This window comes from Crassostrea angulata, chromosome 4 (genome assembly GCF_025612915.1).
Source record: "Crassostrea angulata isolate pt1a10 chromosome 4, ASM2561291v2, whole genome shotgun sequence".
Taxonomy (NCBI): domain Eukaryota; kingdom Metazoa; phylum Mollusca; class Bivalvia; order Ostreida; family Ostreidae; genus Magallana; species Magallana angulata.
Genome location: NC_069114.1, coordinates 4,856,938 through 4,876,087, shown reverse-complemented (window position 1 = coordinate 4,876,087; position 19,150 = coordinate 4,856,938). Strand labels below are relative to the sequence as shown.

The following is a 19,150-nucleotide window of genomic DNA, read 5'->3' as shown; positions in this document are numbered from 1 at the left end:
TTATATGCATTTTGTTAACAATACTACAGATGCCGTGCATAAACGTTCTTTTACATATTTTGCATCATATTTCTTGCATAGATACCTCATCTTTAAAAACCTCGTGTTGCAAGTGTGTAGAGGATAGTGTAAAATATGGCTTGGTCATCTATAATTTTGTTATATATGCCAGATTTATCATTTAGACAGTACAAGTTTCTATGAAAATGTTTTATCAGTTAAAGTGTGCTTAACAAATGTGCAATTAATGATTTTACAGTGTAAAACTTCCATATTCACGGTTTTTCGAATTTTGGCATACTGTAAAATGTGGATCTGTTACACGTATTTTTAACTGCTCATTACATTTGTCATCTGTATAATAATGTTTATGCGAGTATGTACTTATGTTATTTGTTGTTATTTTCAGTATTTTCACCCTCTCACGAGGAGGCAACAATAAACTGAGGAACAAGACAGATTTTTCAGTCTTATAACTGCACACGTGAAACAATTCGTGTAAAAGTGGGTTTGTACGTCACCATGTCGCTTTAAATATTACTTCCGAGTAACAAACACATTAATCAAGTGTACACGCAATAAAACAGAATAATAAAATGTATTTTCCCTATACATGTATTTCGAAATTTAGATAATTTTGATTGTTGTTTTTTATCTTTTGGTATTGCTACAATGGATTTTTAGAACTTATTTGAAATTAATACAAATGCATGATACTCAAAAAAGGTAAGTCAAAATTACACTTTCTACAACCGTGTAACGATTAAGATATTTATAAAAGATCATTGAGATAAATCAATCTTAATTTACAAAAAAAAACATACCGTTAGAAAGTATTGCAGAACACTTTCATAGTCGTACGGGTTATGAATAGTGGTATTTTCCTTAGCCAACTGGGAAAAAGCGGCAAAGTTAAAGTTTTCTTTAATCACACGTATGTAATCATCGCGGTCGCTCCGACTTTGTTCGTGCTCAAACCCCGCAGCATGCATCATCTCGTGGCCAATGGTCTGCACCTTAAAATAGCATGTACAAAATCAACTATGGGTTGAGGAAAAATGAAAAAAAAACTAGATATATGATTAAACAAACACTGTTTTGCATTGTGGTTATCTTTTTCGCCGGAAAGAAAAAAAATCTTATAATATCTGATTTTCAAATCTGAACGTACTTACAAATATACTGTTGCATAGCTTACAAACATAAAGCTTTTTTCATCAACTGTCTGACTAAACTAATTTTACGCAGTAGTTGGAGTTAATTTTTACCGTACATAGAGACTGGTAACAATGTAAATTCTATTACCGTCAAACTAGACTATCTATACTCAGATAATATCAGTGTGATGTGAACACATATTTGAATGGTAAGCACTTTTTTTGTCTTGACAATTTTAAGCTGATTGAAAAGTATGTTACCCTTGTACAAGCAACACCGATATTTTCATTATATTCATAATGGTTTCATGTTCGACAACTTAGATGTGCATGTAATATGTGATCTTCGTATTATTTAGCATCTAGTGTCTGCACTTCGCGGGCATGTTAAGGCTTCCAGATGGATTTTACAGCGATATGTAGAAAGTCACTTGTCTGTACTTCATACGATATGACGTCATAATTGACTTTGACGTCACGATCTGCATTCCTGTCGATAGTTCTCAGGGAATGTATCTTAACGCTAAATGTGATTTATATCAAACCAGTATAATACCGCATGTTTTCTTTACGTGGGTGCTGCCGTTAATGCTAGACGTGCAGAATTTATTTATATTAAAAACCAGTATCAAATATAATCGGCATTTTTAAAGCTTCGTTTTAAGGTATTCGATGTATAATGACCACATTTTGTACCTTATAAATGAATGGTCCGATATTCTTAATCATGGTATCATTTTGAAGGTGTTATAAAATAAAAATACTCCACTAAAGGAATTTTCAAAATTTCGGTTATGGTCCAACCAATTACACCTTGAATTTTGCATTGAAGTCTATGGGCAATGTATGTTTTATTAAGATATTGTAAAAAGTAACTTAAAATTCCTAAAACTCTTTTGGTTAATACATGCATAAACTTTCTCTTTATTTAATTATGAATTAAAATGAATCATTTACCGCAGACATTTTGACGAAATTAAAATTTTCTTTTTTTCATCAAGGGAAGATAACTCTTTTAAAAAAATTAAAGTCCGAAATGACTAGCTCCTTATATGTTGTCTGTTATATGAATTTGGTTCATTTCACTTTGATAGTTATCTAGCAATACATAATTAACTAGTTTAAAATGATTCAAAATTGTTCAATATCCCTTCATTATACATTAAATACCTTAAGTAAAAGGCTATTCATAAACTAGTGGTTTGGAGACTCTCCCTGTTACGTGTAAACAACTGAATGAAGAAATTTTGATGCATGTAAAACAAGCTTGGCGCAGGTGAAAGATCAACACAATTTTAGGATATTTTACGTAAAATTGGTAGAGAATATAAGTACCAATGTGAATCGTGCTTGGGAAACCTACGGATTTACCCCATTTTTTTGTAAATCGCTTTTGATTAGTAAAAATGTGCATTATTTTGATGATTTTGTGGAATTTTTCAACAATATCTTTCATAAATGAAATATCTATTTCTTTCCCAAGCAAGAACTTCAAAGTATATGATTTAACAAAGGATTTTTCTTAAAAATATGTATGATATAATGTCATTAATCACCTGCGCCGATGCGATTTAAATAGATAGTTTGCAATATTAGGATTCGCCCGTCACGTGATTACAAAGTACATATGACGTCACAAAAATGCATCAAATATAATGTTTAACATCGGTGTCAATAAATGTATTAGAGATCTTAAGAAATGCTCCCGGTCAAAGTATTTTTGCGATGATTCAAATAATATCGTTTTCCAGCCGTATTTTAGCATCGGGACGCCTTAACACTGCTGCGTAATAACAATGAATAAAAATACAACTCTTTTAAATAAATATATTTGACAATGTGACGTCAAGCTTTATGCAAGTAACTAACAGTACGTGACAAACGTAACGCATGTTATATAAAATGTTATATGTTATATAAAATACTCTCTGCAGAAAAGGTGTATTGAAAAAGTTTGTAAACTGCTAACCGAAACTAAGTAAACTTATCGTCAGGTGCATATAAAGCGCTTTTTAAAAAGTTTGAATTGATCTTTTTTTAAATGAGGACCAAGACTCTCTTAGACATGTATAATGTAGTATAATAGGGGATATATGCTTATGTTTCTTAATCCAGAATATTGCATGCGAATACTGATACCAAAATACATAGCTTAATTAACAGATAAAATGGTATAGAAATGTTCATACACTTTTTTCTTCCTAACTATATCTAACCCGATTTTGCAATTACTCGCTGACAAATTTCATTTTTTTTTTGCTAAATAGTTTCTGAGAAGAAGATTTTGGAGAAAAAATAGCATTATATTTTTAGTATTTTTAATTATCTTCCCTTGATAGGGGCGTGATTCTACATTCAATTAAAATTATTTCCCCTTAACCCATGATGGTCGCACCAAGATTAGTTGAATTATCACATGGACAAGAAATATAAAATGTAATCAAAGAACTGAAAGTATTGGAAAACGGTTAGCAAGCTTGTTTTCATGTTGTTTGGAATACATGCGTTAAAACTTCATTTTGGGGCACTATAGCTCATTAACTCTACACTTTTTGGAGTTCCAAAACAAATTTCACCTTTTAAGTTTAAGCTTGAAGTTTTCATCGTGAAGTTGAGGTTAACCCGGTAGTTGTGTCATTTCGTGCATATTTTTCACACTTTTATGCTATGCTATTGTATGAAATTTTAATGATATGCTATGGGACGTAAAATGATATGCTTTGAGATTTGTGTTTTATGCTATGATAAATTGAATTAAAGGGCCTTATGATATGTGATATGGTATGCTAAGCAATGCTATTTAAGCAAAAAAAAAAAAATGCCTCCACATAAAGAAGAGTTTCCAACATTTTGAAGTCAAATATTTAAAAAAATAATTCCACTACTAATCTGCAATGTAAACATTTATTTTCTAAAATAAAATCATTACATGCATAAACTGAGTTGAAAGCATGTTGTATTCAATGCTATAGTATGCTATGATATGCTATGACGAATGAGCATCTTATGATTTACGGTGAGATTCAAATGCAATGGTATGAGAGTTTAATGCTCTGCTATGATACATGTATTTAAATGACATATCATGCTTTGGTGTATGTTGTTAAAGATACTAGTATACTTGAAATACTATCTAACATTCTCTAACGTATCTCATATTCTATTTATAGTATTAACAACTGCAGTAGATTTTTTCTTAAAAATATAGTAATCTCAGGGAAAGCATAATTTTGTTCTATTTGCAAGTTCAATTTGAATAAAAACTAGAAAAAAAATCAAAAAAAAATCAACATTTTGTATTTTAAAACGGTACACGTTCATCCAATATAAACTGAGCCTCGAGGTTCCCAGACAACAACTGTATAAGATACGTCCAAACATCTATTGTTCACCAACTTGCCGGGAGATTAAAGTGGTTCGCTCCTCTCTATTTGCGTACCTATTTTATGTCACCTCTCATTTAAAAACTTTGCATTAAATATCAATATATTTGTATATTGATATTTTGCAATGCCAAATAAACTTTATTGAAAAAAATTATTTAAAGAAAATAATATATTTACAGAGTTAAGTTCTAGACAATATTTTGTTGGGGAAGGTTTTGAAGAAGAAAATGAACAATTTTCATAACTCAAAAGTTTTAGAGTACTGTTACTTTAGCATCCTAAGTTTCAGCGCAAACTAACTTCCAGATAGTTTGTGTATTACGCCAATCTCTATAAAATTATTTTGAAATATTTAGTTTATATTTCATGAGGTCAAGAAAAAATTAACTCCAATTATTGCCTAAAATTAGCTTATTTCATGTCATATCTCAATTTTTGGAGATTTGACCTACTATTTTTACTTTTATATGAGACATTAAATGTACGTCTATTTGTAAGCACAGTTTTGGAAAGTTGGCATTACTCTTATATTTTTTTTTATTTATTTGCGTTTTAATTTGATTACTCAAAGTTTTGTAAAAAATCTTTACATTTGCTGCTGTATTCATTATGTACTGGCATTTGAAGCCATCAGTAAAGCAAGGTTTTTAAAATTTGACTTGGATATCACTTTTATAGTCACAACATGAGTTCAGCTTCATACTGTATGGAAATCATAACTAATCAACATGTCAAACTATAAATATTTGGTTTGCTTTCAAATAATCAATTTCCATTTCAAACTATAGCAATGATTTCCGGAAATTATCAATTCTGTTTTGGACCCCATTTTTCCCAAAATAGCATAGCATGTGACATAGGTCACAAACAAAAAAAATGAACATTTTCGGTCTTAATCTTTATATCCAAGATGTTTTTGAATGATTGACATTACTGGTATTTCAGGTGCCAACCTCCTTATTTAAGAAGATATCTGGTTTATAAATTACGTTCGGTAGGGTTAACACTTTTGCCCCATGATACTGTCCTGATTTTCTATATATACAGCTGTACATACTATTACACATGTTTATCTAACTACTGTTGTTATAGCAGCTGTTGCACTTTGAACCTAAAATTAAGTTAGGTTTAAAATATCTTTAATGTAAGTGAAGCTTTGAAAATCGAACATGTTTTGTTTAAGATAAGTCAATATCCTATATTTCTTTTGATATCAAATGCATTTTATCTTTCAATTCATGTCTATCAAATGATTTGAAATAATCACAAATTAAAACATAAATTTTGCTTTTGCCTAGCTATTGTTAGAATGTGCACATATGAATACAAAAAATGCAGATTGCGTCGATTATAAGAATACATATGACATTTATCATCTTTCTAGTCGGTTCACATAAACGATAGTGGAAATCCAATCATCCCTCAAGTAAAATAAACTAAGTTTAATTTACAAAAGTCACAAATTAATAAACTCCTTTAATCGCGCTTTATAAAAATGTATCAACGTAACTGTATTGTCTACAACTAGCAATAACTGTTTGGTTAAGAAGATAAATTTGTTTTAACTATGAATTTGTAGTATGTTTCATCAAGTATGTATATTCTCGTCACAAAATCACCGATATCATCATAATGAACCTGCTTTTAATGCATTGAGAACCAAGGACACGATTTCGTTTTATTGTGCAATATACTAGATTATTCCATTTTTTGATTTGCTTTTGTTTTTCAAACAACTGGTAGTTAAGTTTTTACCATCAAATTTGTCGCCTCATCAATTAGTTAAAATATCAGTAAAACGCTTGCTTCGTTAAACTATAAAAAACTGTGTCATTCTTCTTTTCAAATTAGGAACACTTTAAACTAGTCCAAAATTTAGTGCTCTAAGTACTTTCAACAACATAGGTAGCGCTTTCGCGAAGCTTCTTGGTTTTTGGGTAAGACATAAAACGTGTTTAAACACGCTAACCGTGGACAAAAGGATGCCGGACAAAAAACCCATCAGAAAAGCTCAATTGATCTGTCTGCTGATACTTAAGTGGGTTAAAACAATGTTAATATTGCTGGTGTATACTTTGAATTTTAGTGCGATGTGAGAACATGAGCTGCGTCATGTATACGTTGTACCATACACTGTACGCGTTAAATGTAAAAATGAAAGTGTATGACTTTATGTTTATAAGGCGCAATATATCAGGACAAAATAACATAATACTTACATGCATGCAATAGGGTTCATTCAATCTAATAGGTTGAGCACTTCGACCAGTATATCCAAGTCTTGAAGAACATAAACTGAAACGTTTTCAAACAACATAAATGCCAGCAACAAAACAAAATGTCAAAAACAAATCATATTTATATCAACGTTATAACATACGAACGCGTCATAACAGAACATGACACGTGAAAGCTTACTTAGTCGTTTGAGGTTGCATTTAAAGTCAATTGATTTCATGTCGTTTATAAAACAAATTGCAAAATTATGATATATTTTACGTTAGATATGTAATTAAAAAAAGATAAGCTTCAATAGACAAACAAAAAGTGGTTGAGTGCAATAAGGGTTTTTCATATATAGTTTTCTTATGAAGAAATGTATTCATTATATATTTTATGTTTATCTAGGTCAAGAGTTCTATTTTAATTGAACCCGTTCATTGCGTTATTTTCCATGTGAATTAATCTCGGGCTGACATCTTCGCGGCGATCGGTTAGGGTGGTTGGTAATGAAAACAATTTTTACAATACAGATCATATATTTATCAATTAAACTCACAATGATTGTTTAAACAAGTAAACTGGTCGTTTTTTACATTTTTTTTAATAATGCAGCGAATATTGATATCCCGGTAATTGTGAATAACAAGAAATTCTACGTAAATCTTGATTTAAACGTGTTTTTTTTTCAAATTTGTCATTATCAGGTTAATCGTGAAAATCGTTTAACGCGACTAGACGTTTATTATAAACATCGTTTATCATTTCCTATCGTGTGTCAATCCTATCATATCGTGCGTGTATACTCTTATATCGTGCGTTAATCATATCCTATCGTGCTTAAATTTTATTCTATCGTTTGTCTTGTCAAAATAACGTTGCAGGTAATGTACATATAAAACACAGGCTAGAGAAATTCAGTATATTGGAGCTCCAACTCTGCCTTGAACTCACGACCTATAATTGGAACCTTCTCTCCTAGCAGTGAGCGCCCACCGCGCTAACCACTCGGCCATCTGGGCAAGACAAAAATCTTGCTTTCGATGACGAAATAATTTCACGGATTAAATAAATTGTCTTTCTAATAGTGTCCTAATATAATTAGCTGACTTATTGTTTGTTATGTAATTCAGTGTAGAATTTTTAAAACAACTTGTGTTGTAGTTTAAACGATATTACACGAAGAGTAGAATAACAAAATTTCATCCATATTTCAATCAGATTTAGACATTTGAATATCGTCATAATACACTGAATCAACTTTAAATTACCGTCAGGATTCAACGTCAATTTAACGTCAATTTTTAACGTCCATTTAAGTTTTCTGTAAAGGTTGGTGTTGTCTTGCATGCAGAATATTTTTGAAATCTTGACGTTCGGTTTCCAATATATTACTTACGCAATCATGAAAAATTGGTCTTATATATGCTTACAGAACCAAAAGCAAATAACGGCATACGGGGAAGCCAACACCACTCATACACTCATCAAGCGTGGCATGACTCTGTATTTCATCGTAAAACATTTCTCTCGAATCAACAAGCTAATCTTTAGTCTCACCTGTTTTTCATTTTTTACTTGTTATTATTGATTAATCAGACTGTCTGCTGGGCGATCAAGAAAACAAGAGTTGATTTATTGACAAATGACGTGGTTGTATTAGCCTTATAGAAATGTTGTTGATATCAAACGATAGCTTTGGCTTATTCCGACCGGTGTAAAAAAGAATAATGACCCCCATAGAATAATGACTGGAGGTCATTTTTCGACATAAAATAATGATTCCCAGCTGTAGAATAATTGGATTATTTTGAAGAAAAAAGACCTAGGGGTCATTTTTCTTCACATCGAACATACAGAAAACTGATCCCTGTAGAAAAATGACCCCTGCCATAAACAAGAATAGATTAAGGGTTACCCCAAATATTAAAAAAAAGAACTGTTAAACGAAGAGTGACCTTTATTTTTGTTTAAAGACTAGGGAGGCAGTGGCCGTAGGGTTGTGGAATTCTTGGGGAAAAGTTAATTTTACGTTAATTTTGTATTAGATATACATTGTTATTCTAAACATTTGCTGTACATAATGTTGTATATGCTGATCAAGAATGGAATTGTATTATTTTTTTTCCAGAGCAATTGTGAACAGAGTACTTGACTCCATGTATATAGCTTAAACATATTATATCTAAAAAGTCGATAAAGTAAAAAGAATGGTATGTACATGTATTTCACATTAAAGATTTAATTCTTTGGTTTTAATTTCAATTTTATTTTAAAGTAAATACACTGCATCTGTGATCACCGTGTTGTTATTTAACACTGAGTACTTAGGGAAGCTGTGTAGTTAACAAATTTAGTCAAATTAAACATCAGATCTTAAAATTGATAAGTTTCCTACATTCAAAGCTTTTACTTCAGGTGAGATTTATACAGTCTAAAAATTGCCACGACCGTCAGGCACCATTTAAAGTTTTTGTGTTTGATAACAGAGACCAATATCGGTTTTGAATTTTTTTATGTGATTTTCTTAATTGTATTTTTTAAGTGAAACAGAAAATGTATTTTAGAGCTTCAGATATGGTAGATAGATCATTCGAGAAATGGTTCCTAACAGTGGAGTAGACTTTCGTAATTTTGGTTTAATATATGTAATTAATTCTTGGTGCTGCACTTGCATATCCAGTACTTTTTTGTAGGGACAAATTATTTACGTGAAGTAAAATTCATGACCAATGTATAGAGTATATTCTGTCATCGCAAATAAACAGATTTTCATTATATTGTGACTTGTATCTTGAACTAATCTCAATGTGTTTTCACTCGTACAAATGAGATGCATGTTACTCGTTATGATAACAATTATACTTCGGTACATTTTGTCAGTATCTAACAGTGGCTGCTATAGGATCCTGTAGCAGCCACTGTAGTATCTCGTTATAATGGATTTCTTTTCACTCATAAATATCCATATTCTCTCATTTCTTTTACTTCATCAGTATCCACATTCTCTCATCTCTCAAATGTACTTGAATATGAGTTATAATTTCTTCTACTTTCTGTGTACCGCAATAAAAATTACAATATTCTAGAGATTATTTATAAATATTAAAAAAACAAACAAACAAACAAAAAAAACCCTAAAAAACAACCAACCCCCCCCAACCCCCAACCCCCCCCCCCCAAACTGAAAAACTTCAATTTTTAGGGGGTTGTTATTCTACAGTCACCTTTCTTTACGTAGAGAGAGCTCATTTTAATGAAAATGACAATTATTCTTCAGGCAAAAGGATCATTTATTTCTACCTATAATAATGACCGGGGGTTAATATTCTATGTCAAAAATTACCCCAGTCATTATTCTACGGGGGTCATTATTCTGTTTTACACCGGCTCTCATTATTACAAAAATTTATTGAAATGAAAGATATTTTAGAATATATTGTTTTGGTGAAAGTCATCGAACTTTTACATGGAAATTTTTATTGGCACAGACGTCAGAATATCCAATTCAGGTAGGCTGCGGGTTTGCATTCGTCATCAAACTATGTACGGAACGTTTACGGTCCAAATTGCTTTTTGTACACATTCGTTTATGCCATGTCAAGACTTCCCGTTTCACTTTCTATCACGCCAAATGGTAGGTGTAATAATAAAGGCATACGTCATGTCTATGTTTTTAATAATAGGTTTTTGATAACAACTCATATATACTTTTCATGTGCAAATTAGAAGAGTAGGAAATGAACATTTAGAAGCAATATACATGTACCATAATACGTAGATAATCAGATAATTGCAGCTTAGTATTCCATCTTTGTGAAACTGTACAGAAACACTAATCATTAGCAGTCAGGTATTGCTACGTTATTTTTTTTATATATATATTTTTCATTAGAAAAGCTTCAGCACATTAACGCAAGTAGAGTTTGGATTTGTAAAAAATATGGTAGTAAAAGTTGATAAAATTCATATAAGGACCTGTAAATACTACAAATGTACGAAATAATTCGGGATATGATTTTTCTCGTGGGATTTTGTATAGGGTAAACCAACAACCCACTTTGGCATTAAAACTTGTGTCATACAGAAGTTTATACTTTGACACTTTCTTGTTTCACTAAGTGTTTTTTTTTCTTCTAGTAAATCGATGCGAATTTTGATTGCAATTAATATCAAATTTCAACACAATGCTTATATAGGCTGACATCAAACATTATAGCTTTAAGTATTTTTAAAGACATATTGTCTTTTAAAAGAAATTTGACTTCGATACTACTAACTGTGTTTACCAAAAAAAACCCCAACAATAACAAAAAACAACCCCCAAAAAAACAATTAAAAAAAACCAAATATGACTAATTGCTGAAAAAAGATGATTGCTATAAATGTTTGCATACTTACCTGCTAGATGTAGCTGAGAACTTTACATAATTGTTGTGCCCAACTTGCGTAGCAAGTTCCGGGGTGTGTGGTAGCCATTTTAAACAGGTGTCAGTATTGAACATCCCGATTACTTCATTGATGTTAGTGTAACTGTTTTGTTGTACTGCAGATCAACCAAATAAAAAATAACAATAAGCAACACTTTCATTTGGAAACGGCACTATGCAGCTTTTAATAGAGAAAAGATGGGACGTCTTACCTATGCTTTTTGTATCAATTGTGTATGGTATGATGGCTTTTGGCCATTTCCTTGCATATATCCAAAAATTTCTCTTTTTGGTTTTTACCTGGAAAACAAATTAACATTGCTAAAACAATATAACGTGTTTGTAATGAATGCAAGTATACGTAAAATGCAAATAAACCAAAAAAGAAACACTCGTCTGCTTTCAAAATTGTTGATATTGTTTTATTATACCAAAAACAACACGGGTGATCATATACTTAATAAGAACCAAATGCGGGCATTGACAAAAACCATAAATATAAGTATACCTCAATATAATTTTTCTATAAAATGCGATATCTGATTGGTCTAGAAAATCACGTGACAGTGCAAATAAAACGTTATATCTCCCATGGAATAAATGTCATACAGTTATATTCCACCTCTTCGGAAATTTTGAAATGTTTTTACCAAAGTATGAAAAAGTCGACATCAGCATACAATGGATACAAATCAAAATGATTTAATATTTATGATTCGAATTTATGAAAGAAAAGAGAGACTAGAACATATGATATCAAACAGTCACGACGTGGTTGCTTTCGAAAAGTCGAAAAATTATTAGTAATCGACGTTTTTTGCATAATCATTTGTTGTTCGGTAAAATAAAATGCTAACTGCATGAATGTGCGGGAAATATAAAAGATTATTCCATCAGAAAACTCAAAATAATATGAGAATGCTCTATTCTCAATAGAATTACCATATACTTGAAGGACTTAAATTAGTTCTGGTGATCAACTACTTTCACTTTGACGAGAAATTATATTTGCAAAAAAAGGAACTGCTTAAGTTGCGCCAACATATGTCAGCTTAGTGTTGAGATATTTAGAGAATAAACGTTTTGAATAAATATTGATATCAGGAGTATTTGATGTTGAAGTTAGTTCATATAAACAAACAAACTGGACATGTTATAATGACAATTGTTTCATTTTCTGGACAAAGGGAAAAACGAAAGAAAAGTTTTATTCATTACTCAATACTCTAAATGAACCAATATAATTTAGAATGAAATAATAAAGTCACAATGAACTTCGATTTTTACTCAAGTATTATAAAAGTAAGTAAATGCGTAAACATTACTGCACGGTTCGTGTAATTAGCATGATGGATATAATTTATCCAACCGTTTTGTTTATTTCCGAAGTAACGAGGCATGAATAAACTTTACTCTTAGTAGGCGAAATGTACTTGTAATTAATATTCTTATGCATGTAAAGAAGTACAAGATTTTTATCGTAATGTAATAGTGTAAATATTTACTATCAAGTCAATCATATTAAAATGCTGTTTTTTAAAAGTAATTTGCATGTAAATGAATATTTACATAAATCTGGCACCGCATGGTAAATAAAGTAGTGCAAAAATCAGACCACACTCTGTAAAGGTGACAGTAATAAGATTGGAAAATTGATGGGTATATAATAAAATATAAAATTCTATACTATTTAAAAAGTGCAGGGGTTCTGCATATGCGATGCAGCTTACATTATAATACCCTTATCGGTCTAAAGGGCTGACACGGATTATGCAGGACTGACAACATTTTGCAGGGCTGATACCGATCCGTATCACACCCCTTTTTAAACTTCTATGTTTTCCACCTTCAGAATTTAGGTAGATATTTAAGGTAATGATATATACATCATAGAACAACGTGTTATGTAATTCAAGAGTTATTACGTCTTTTATAATTTCGATACTTAACTCTTTTCCATATTACACCCTGTATCATCTCTTGAGCCTTTTGCCGTCTGGCTGTGTCTCGGGCTAATACAAGGTGCAGTATGGAAAAAGGTATGTATCATTCTCTCTCTCTCTCTGTCTCTCTCTCTCTCTATCTCTCTCTCCCTCTCCCTCTCTCTCTCTCTCTCTCTCTGTATATATAAGTAGAAAATAGTGATAGTACATTTTTGGAAGTTACATTCCTTTATTGTTTTGGCTTTGAAACCTCTTTCATAGAATATACCTGTTCAGATGATGAGGGATGTTTGTCTAGCCTGCTTGCATTGGCAATGCCTGTCAATTCAGGATGTAAACCTTTAACCTGTCAGTAACGAAAAAAAACCCAGCATACATATAGTTTTCTTAAGATTGTTCCTTTTTGGTATGGGATTTACGAATTGGTGTATAATGTAAATCTATTTACTTCAAGTTTTCTAATGTAATACATTTTTTTTAAATTATTTGCAAAATATTACGATGTTCAACACATTTTTAAATTTCCCATCTGCCATTTTGTAACCCGCTAATTCAGATACGTATCATCTATATGTTCATTCCTCCGTCTTCCTAAATCATCTATCTACCAACATCATGTTTTTGCCTTTTACTTTTGACTGTGCTCACTGCGTATGCATTAGCCATGCGTATGCATTAGCCAAACTGTATCTTCTGTTCATTGTTTACCGGATATTGACAGAGCAACATGCTGTTATTTTTAGTTATAAGATAATCTAGAATATTTACTGGATATTGGCTAAACAACATGACAGTTGTACTTTTAAGTTAAAAGATGACTTAAAATGTATAAATGTATCATGCCAGTTGGTCAGTGTAAATTTTCAGCTGATATATTCAAACGTTACATCATAATACTGAGTTTTGCAATATATGATATTTATCTAACAACAGATACATTGTACTATTTTCCACTTTACAATCTCTATGCAAGTGGTTTTAAAAGATATCTTTTTTTAATGGAATCATCAATTTAAAAAAAAAAACCAAACATTTGTATTTATTTAAATTTTCTAATAAAGAACGTTTTATGTTTTGCATGATGCACTGCTACCTTAATTACACAAGTGTTTCTACTTCTGGTATAATACATCATATAGTGTTCAATTATATTTTTTTCTTGTGCAAGCCTCTTATAAATTCATAAAACTAAACCAGTTGAATTTTGAATTCATTGCAATACAATTGCCCTAATAAATCCATGTTTGTAAAACAAAGACTAGAATCACCTACATCTAAGATTAACATATTTACCTTGTACACCTTTCCGTTCTTCATCACGGCCATTCTTTCTAAAAGCAACATTGATTTCTCATCGTTAGGGTCTACATCCTGGAGAACATTGTGAAGAATGAAACATAAAGAGTCGCTATTCAAAAATATTAGATAATTACATGATATTATTGAAATGTTGAATATTTCAAATATGTTAAAATATTGTGAAGAACAAAAAAAAAAAAAAAAATTATCCATTGACCTCAAAAGGTATATTCAATTCCTAAAACAACAATTTGATTTTCCCTCTACTACTACAATTTGTTTGGTTCAAGACCACGAAACATCACGAATCTTTCAAAAGGTACAGTAGTTGGCCATACGTATGTTCCCAAAATGGCCGCCATAACATTTTTTTTCTGTTAGGTACATTTTAAAAGGAAATAAATCATATTTTTCTTTGATGGCCAGATTTAAAAAAATGTGCCCTATGATTCTCTGACTTTTTTTCCTTTTTGCCGAGTTTATTTTTGGAGTTATTCCCCTTTGGTAAACATTTATCGTCTGCACAACAACATGGCGACGAACGACAAAAAACGTATTGGAAGACAGAAACAAGTCGTAATACAGATGTCAGATTTGGTATTTATACATAAATAAAACTGGAAGGATCAACGGAATAAACAGCTGAAACTGTTATGTAAAGTTTAGAAATACGGAAGACCGGAATAAAGATAAAATCGTAATTCGATCTGAAAATTGTAAGATTAGGTAACCACGACATGACTGAATCCCATTTCAAAGTCCCCAGAACCAACCATAAACATGCTTTCAAAATTCAAACAGCTTGATTTACAGCTGGACCAAAGTATAATGTGATGAATAAAACTGTAAGTAGACTGCTTCTCATCAGTAATTGTTCGTCACTTCACAAATCGCCAATAGTTTGATAGAAAAAGATAACCAGACTTTTAGGCCCAATTAAACAGAGCAGAATGACAGCATCAACACATACTTTAGCTTACATACTGTTCAGACATTAATATCATTGAAATTATCTGAAAATGCTAATAATACGGTTACAAAGGTCAAAAAACGAAATCCGAATTTTCCGTGACCTAGAAAAAGTTGTAGTTGACATTTCGAGTAGTCTCACTTTATATTGATTACGAGCCTTTACATCGTTAAACAAGGAAAATTGCAAGAATATTTCATATCCTAGGATATAATACAAAGTAATATATATGTTTGCCTAGTCATTTTACTTTGTTGTTAAAAGTAGTTAGTCATAAAACTTCAGGCGATGACGAGATCTACGGTAACGTCGACCATTTTGGGAACATACTTATGACCAACTACTGTACATTAAGAGTATAATATAAAATCAAAATGAGCCAAGGTCTAGCACATATACCCCAAACGTGGATTAAAAAAACGATATTATGTGACTTCATTAAAAAACATTCAAAATTCATTCAAAATGACATGACTTTTGTTCTACTCATTTGTTTCGAAAAGAAACGTTCAAATATGACATACATACATACATACATACATACATACATACATACATACATACATACATACATACATACATACATACATACATACATACATACATACATACATACATACATACATACATACATACATATATACATACATATATATATATATACATACATACATACCTCTTTATCAAACATAACACGTTGAATTTTCAAGTTTTCTCCGTTTTTGTCATCCGCATGTTCATATCTCCTCCTTTTGTTATTCTTGTTGTTTTCTTTTGTAAATTGTTTTCTGAACAGTCGTTTCTCCTGACTTTCAATTTTCTGTGTTAAATCATAAACGTTGAGTTATTTGCAATTCACTAGTTTTGCATTGTAATCATATCAATATTTAAAATAAATAGATTTGTGATTTCTTGTTTAGAATTTTTTATCATAAAAACCTTTGAGCCAAAACTATGCTCATTCACTCTAATGAAAATAGTCCAGCATTCCTGTTTTAATAGGCAACCTATATCGATTCAGGTTTAAGTACGTATACACAATATACATAATATAATATATTATATATTACGGGGATTTAGCATTGCAAAAAACATGAAAAGTACCTAAGTGATAACATAAACAAATGTGCAAATAGTCCCGTTTACTACCAAATATAGAACTGATGTCACCAATTCCCATAATAAACTTCCCTAAAAAACGTTTTTATTTCATGTTAGTTTATTTGGGTGAAAATGGAAGGAGTCTTCCTTATGTTTTCCTCATTTATCGATTTAAATTGCGCTTCTTTGATATCTGTAATCTCGTAAACTTAAAAACAAAGTGACAGAAACTGTATTCTGTAGTAACAAAGTATACTAATGGTTACCGATAGTTATTATTGGCATATATAAATATACACGTAACAAAAATGACACAGAGACATCAAAAAATGATTGGTTAGAAAATAATTCATTTTTTTTTCAGTCTTATTTATTACGTTCAAAAATTTATATTTGTACAAATGTAGTACAATTTTGTAATTCATTACTTGCATCTGCTTGGAAATCAATCATTGTTTGTGGTGAAATAGTCAACCAGAAATCCAATAAGAAAACAATGACAATATTGAAAGTTATTTGATTTGTGGTACTCCCTTCAATGGTGAACGAATTAAAATAAATACCGCTAATTCATCGTCAGGTTTGTCACCTTTGAGATAATCTAGTATCTCTCGAACTTTCTCCAATGAGGCATCTGAAACCAAATAAAATATCAAAATATGAAATTTGCTAGATATTTTACTGTATTATTTTGCTGTTGGATCAAGTTGTGATTAGGTTTAATATGTAGTTCAAGGTATAAAATTATTCCTTTTGATTTACGATAAGTTTATGTGCCTAGGCAAAAATTGCATTAAAAACTAACTAACCGTAGCAAATCATGCTTTTCCTCTCTTACTATCGTAACTGTTGAAATCATTATAAATCACATAAAAGTATTACATCAACCATCTGAAGATTTCTTCAACCATTAAAGTAAGTAAAACTGCATTATGCTTCTGCATTTTTTGAAGCATTTGTTGAATATTGACTTGGATTTATTTTATATTCAGAAATATTAAATAAGGGTTTGATTTCTTTTATCCTGTTTTACAAAAAAGTATAAGAATTATTTTGTCAAAGTCTTGCTTTGACTATAAGCAACTATCTTTTTGTGACGGTTTTAAATGTTATATTCCGTTCAAGATACAAACAACCAAAATGTTGAAGTCCATATATCTCTTTTTCACAAAAGAAAAGGTCAACTTTTAATTTGAATGATTAAATAGTTGCAATCAACCAAAATGACAATTGATTTCTTAGTTTTTTATGACATTTCTAATAAAATATTGATTGAGAAAGAGATTTATATTAAGAGTTTGTAAGTTTTGCTTGGAGAGTCAATCCAACCAACTATATATTATTTGAAAACCAAAATCAAGCAATTCTTCTGAATATTTTTGGAGAAGAAATTTAAATATTTCAAATAAAACAAGCATTCTGAAAGTATTGCATAAGCAATACACGTCCCCTACCGGTTTGTATTATTCTATGAAAGCTTCCAAGCACACAACTATTTCAGAGCTATTGTAAAATGTAAACGAGATATCATGCTTTAATCAGAGAAAAAAGAACAGAGGAAATTAAAACTATATGGTTGATATAGAAATAATTACAAAATAGGTGAAGTAATACTCTTTATTTCATCTCCTGTAATTTCGCCAAGTCTATTCTGTATTCGCTGGTAAAAATTTGTGAAAACAATGCACTGTTATGCACAATATCATTTCTTACCGTCTTCTGTACCCCGAATCAAACCAAACAGTTAAACAGCCCAACCCAACAACGAACGCGATTGTAATAATACAAAAAAAAAACCCTGCCGATTAAATTTACAACACAATGTTTAACACTATTTTACAGAATTTATTTTTTTGTTAGATATGATAAAAGGAATGGTACAAGTAACGCACAATATTATTACTGACTACATACTGGCCTCGTTTATTCAATACACTCCGAACCCGATAACGAACCCGAACATTAAAAAATTGGAATATAAAAAATCAATTTTCTCGAAAATATGTCAATCAGACGCTACAAAAGTGTAAACTTGATCTGTAGTTTGACATTTTGAAGCTGTTCAGCAAGTTTCATATTATTCCTCAAATGCATAAAGAAAAAAAGTGTGGAAAACAGATGTGGGACAGACGGACGGACGGACGGACGGACGGACGGACAGACGGACGGACGGACAGGCGGACTGACGGACGCAGAGGAAAGCTATAGTCCCCTCCGGTGAAACCGGTAGGGGACTTAATAAAAATCAGTCACATTAATTATCGATTTTTTAATTAACAAAATGCCAATGATTAAATCAATAAGATGGATTTTAGTTTATATTCGTCCCAGAGAAAATAACCATGAGGAAAAATGGAAAATAATGAAGCATTCCCTTTTCAACAAAAATCGACATGATGAAATCGACTCTATGCATGTAACGTTTTTTATTCGCTAAATCATCGCCCCATAACCAAACAAGCATTAAGGAAGGAGGTTTTTTTTATGATTTTCGACTTGTCAAACGTAAACTTGATTAATTGTTCATTAAATCAAGATGAAAGGAAATTATAATAGAGTATTTTTCTTTCTTTTTTTTATTTTCGAACAACTTGGCATAGAAAAAGTAATCAAAGTTTATAATCTAACAAGGACTATATTTTTG

General features: G+C 30.9%; 1 protein-coding gene across 2 annotated transcripts in view; it reads right to left on the bottom strand.

Moving 5' to 3' along the window:
- Positions 1-19,150, bottom strand: part of LOC128181882 (uncharacterized) — a 101,212-nt gene that overhangs the window by 30,956 nt on the left and 51,106 nt on the right. For both annotated transcript variants that reach the window (XM_052850443.1, XM_052850442.1), the window contains exons 14-21: positions 17,070-17,140; positions 16,082-16,225; positions 14,430-14,507; positions 13,405-13,482; positions 11,406-11,493; positions 11,165-11,309; positions 6,763-6,838; positions 825-1,016 (exon numbers count right to left, since the gene is read on the bottom strand). In XM_052850443.1, coding sequence (XP_052706403.1) covers positions 825-1,016; positions 6,763-6,838; positions 11,165-11,309; positions 11,406-11,493; positions 13,405-13,482; positions 14,430-14,507; positions 16,082-16,225; positions 17,070-17,140 — 872 coding nt within the window. The remainder of the gene's footprint in view (positions 1-824; positions 1,017-6,762; positions 6,839-11,164; positions 11,310-11,405; positions 11,494-13,404; positions 13,483-14,429; positions 14,508-16,081; positions 16,226-17,069; positions 17,141-19,150) is intronic.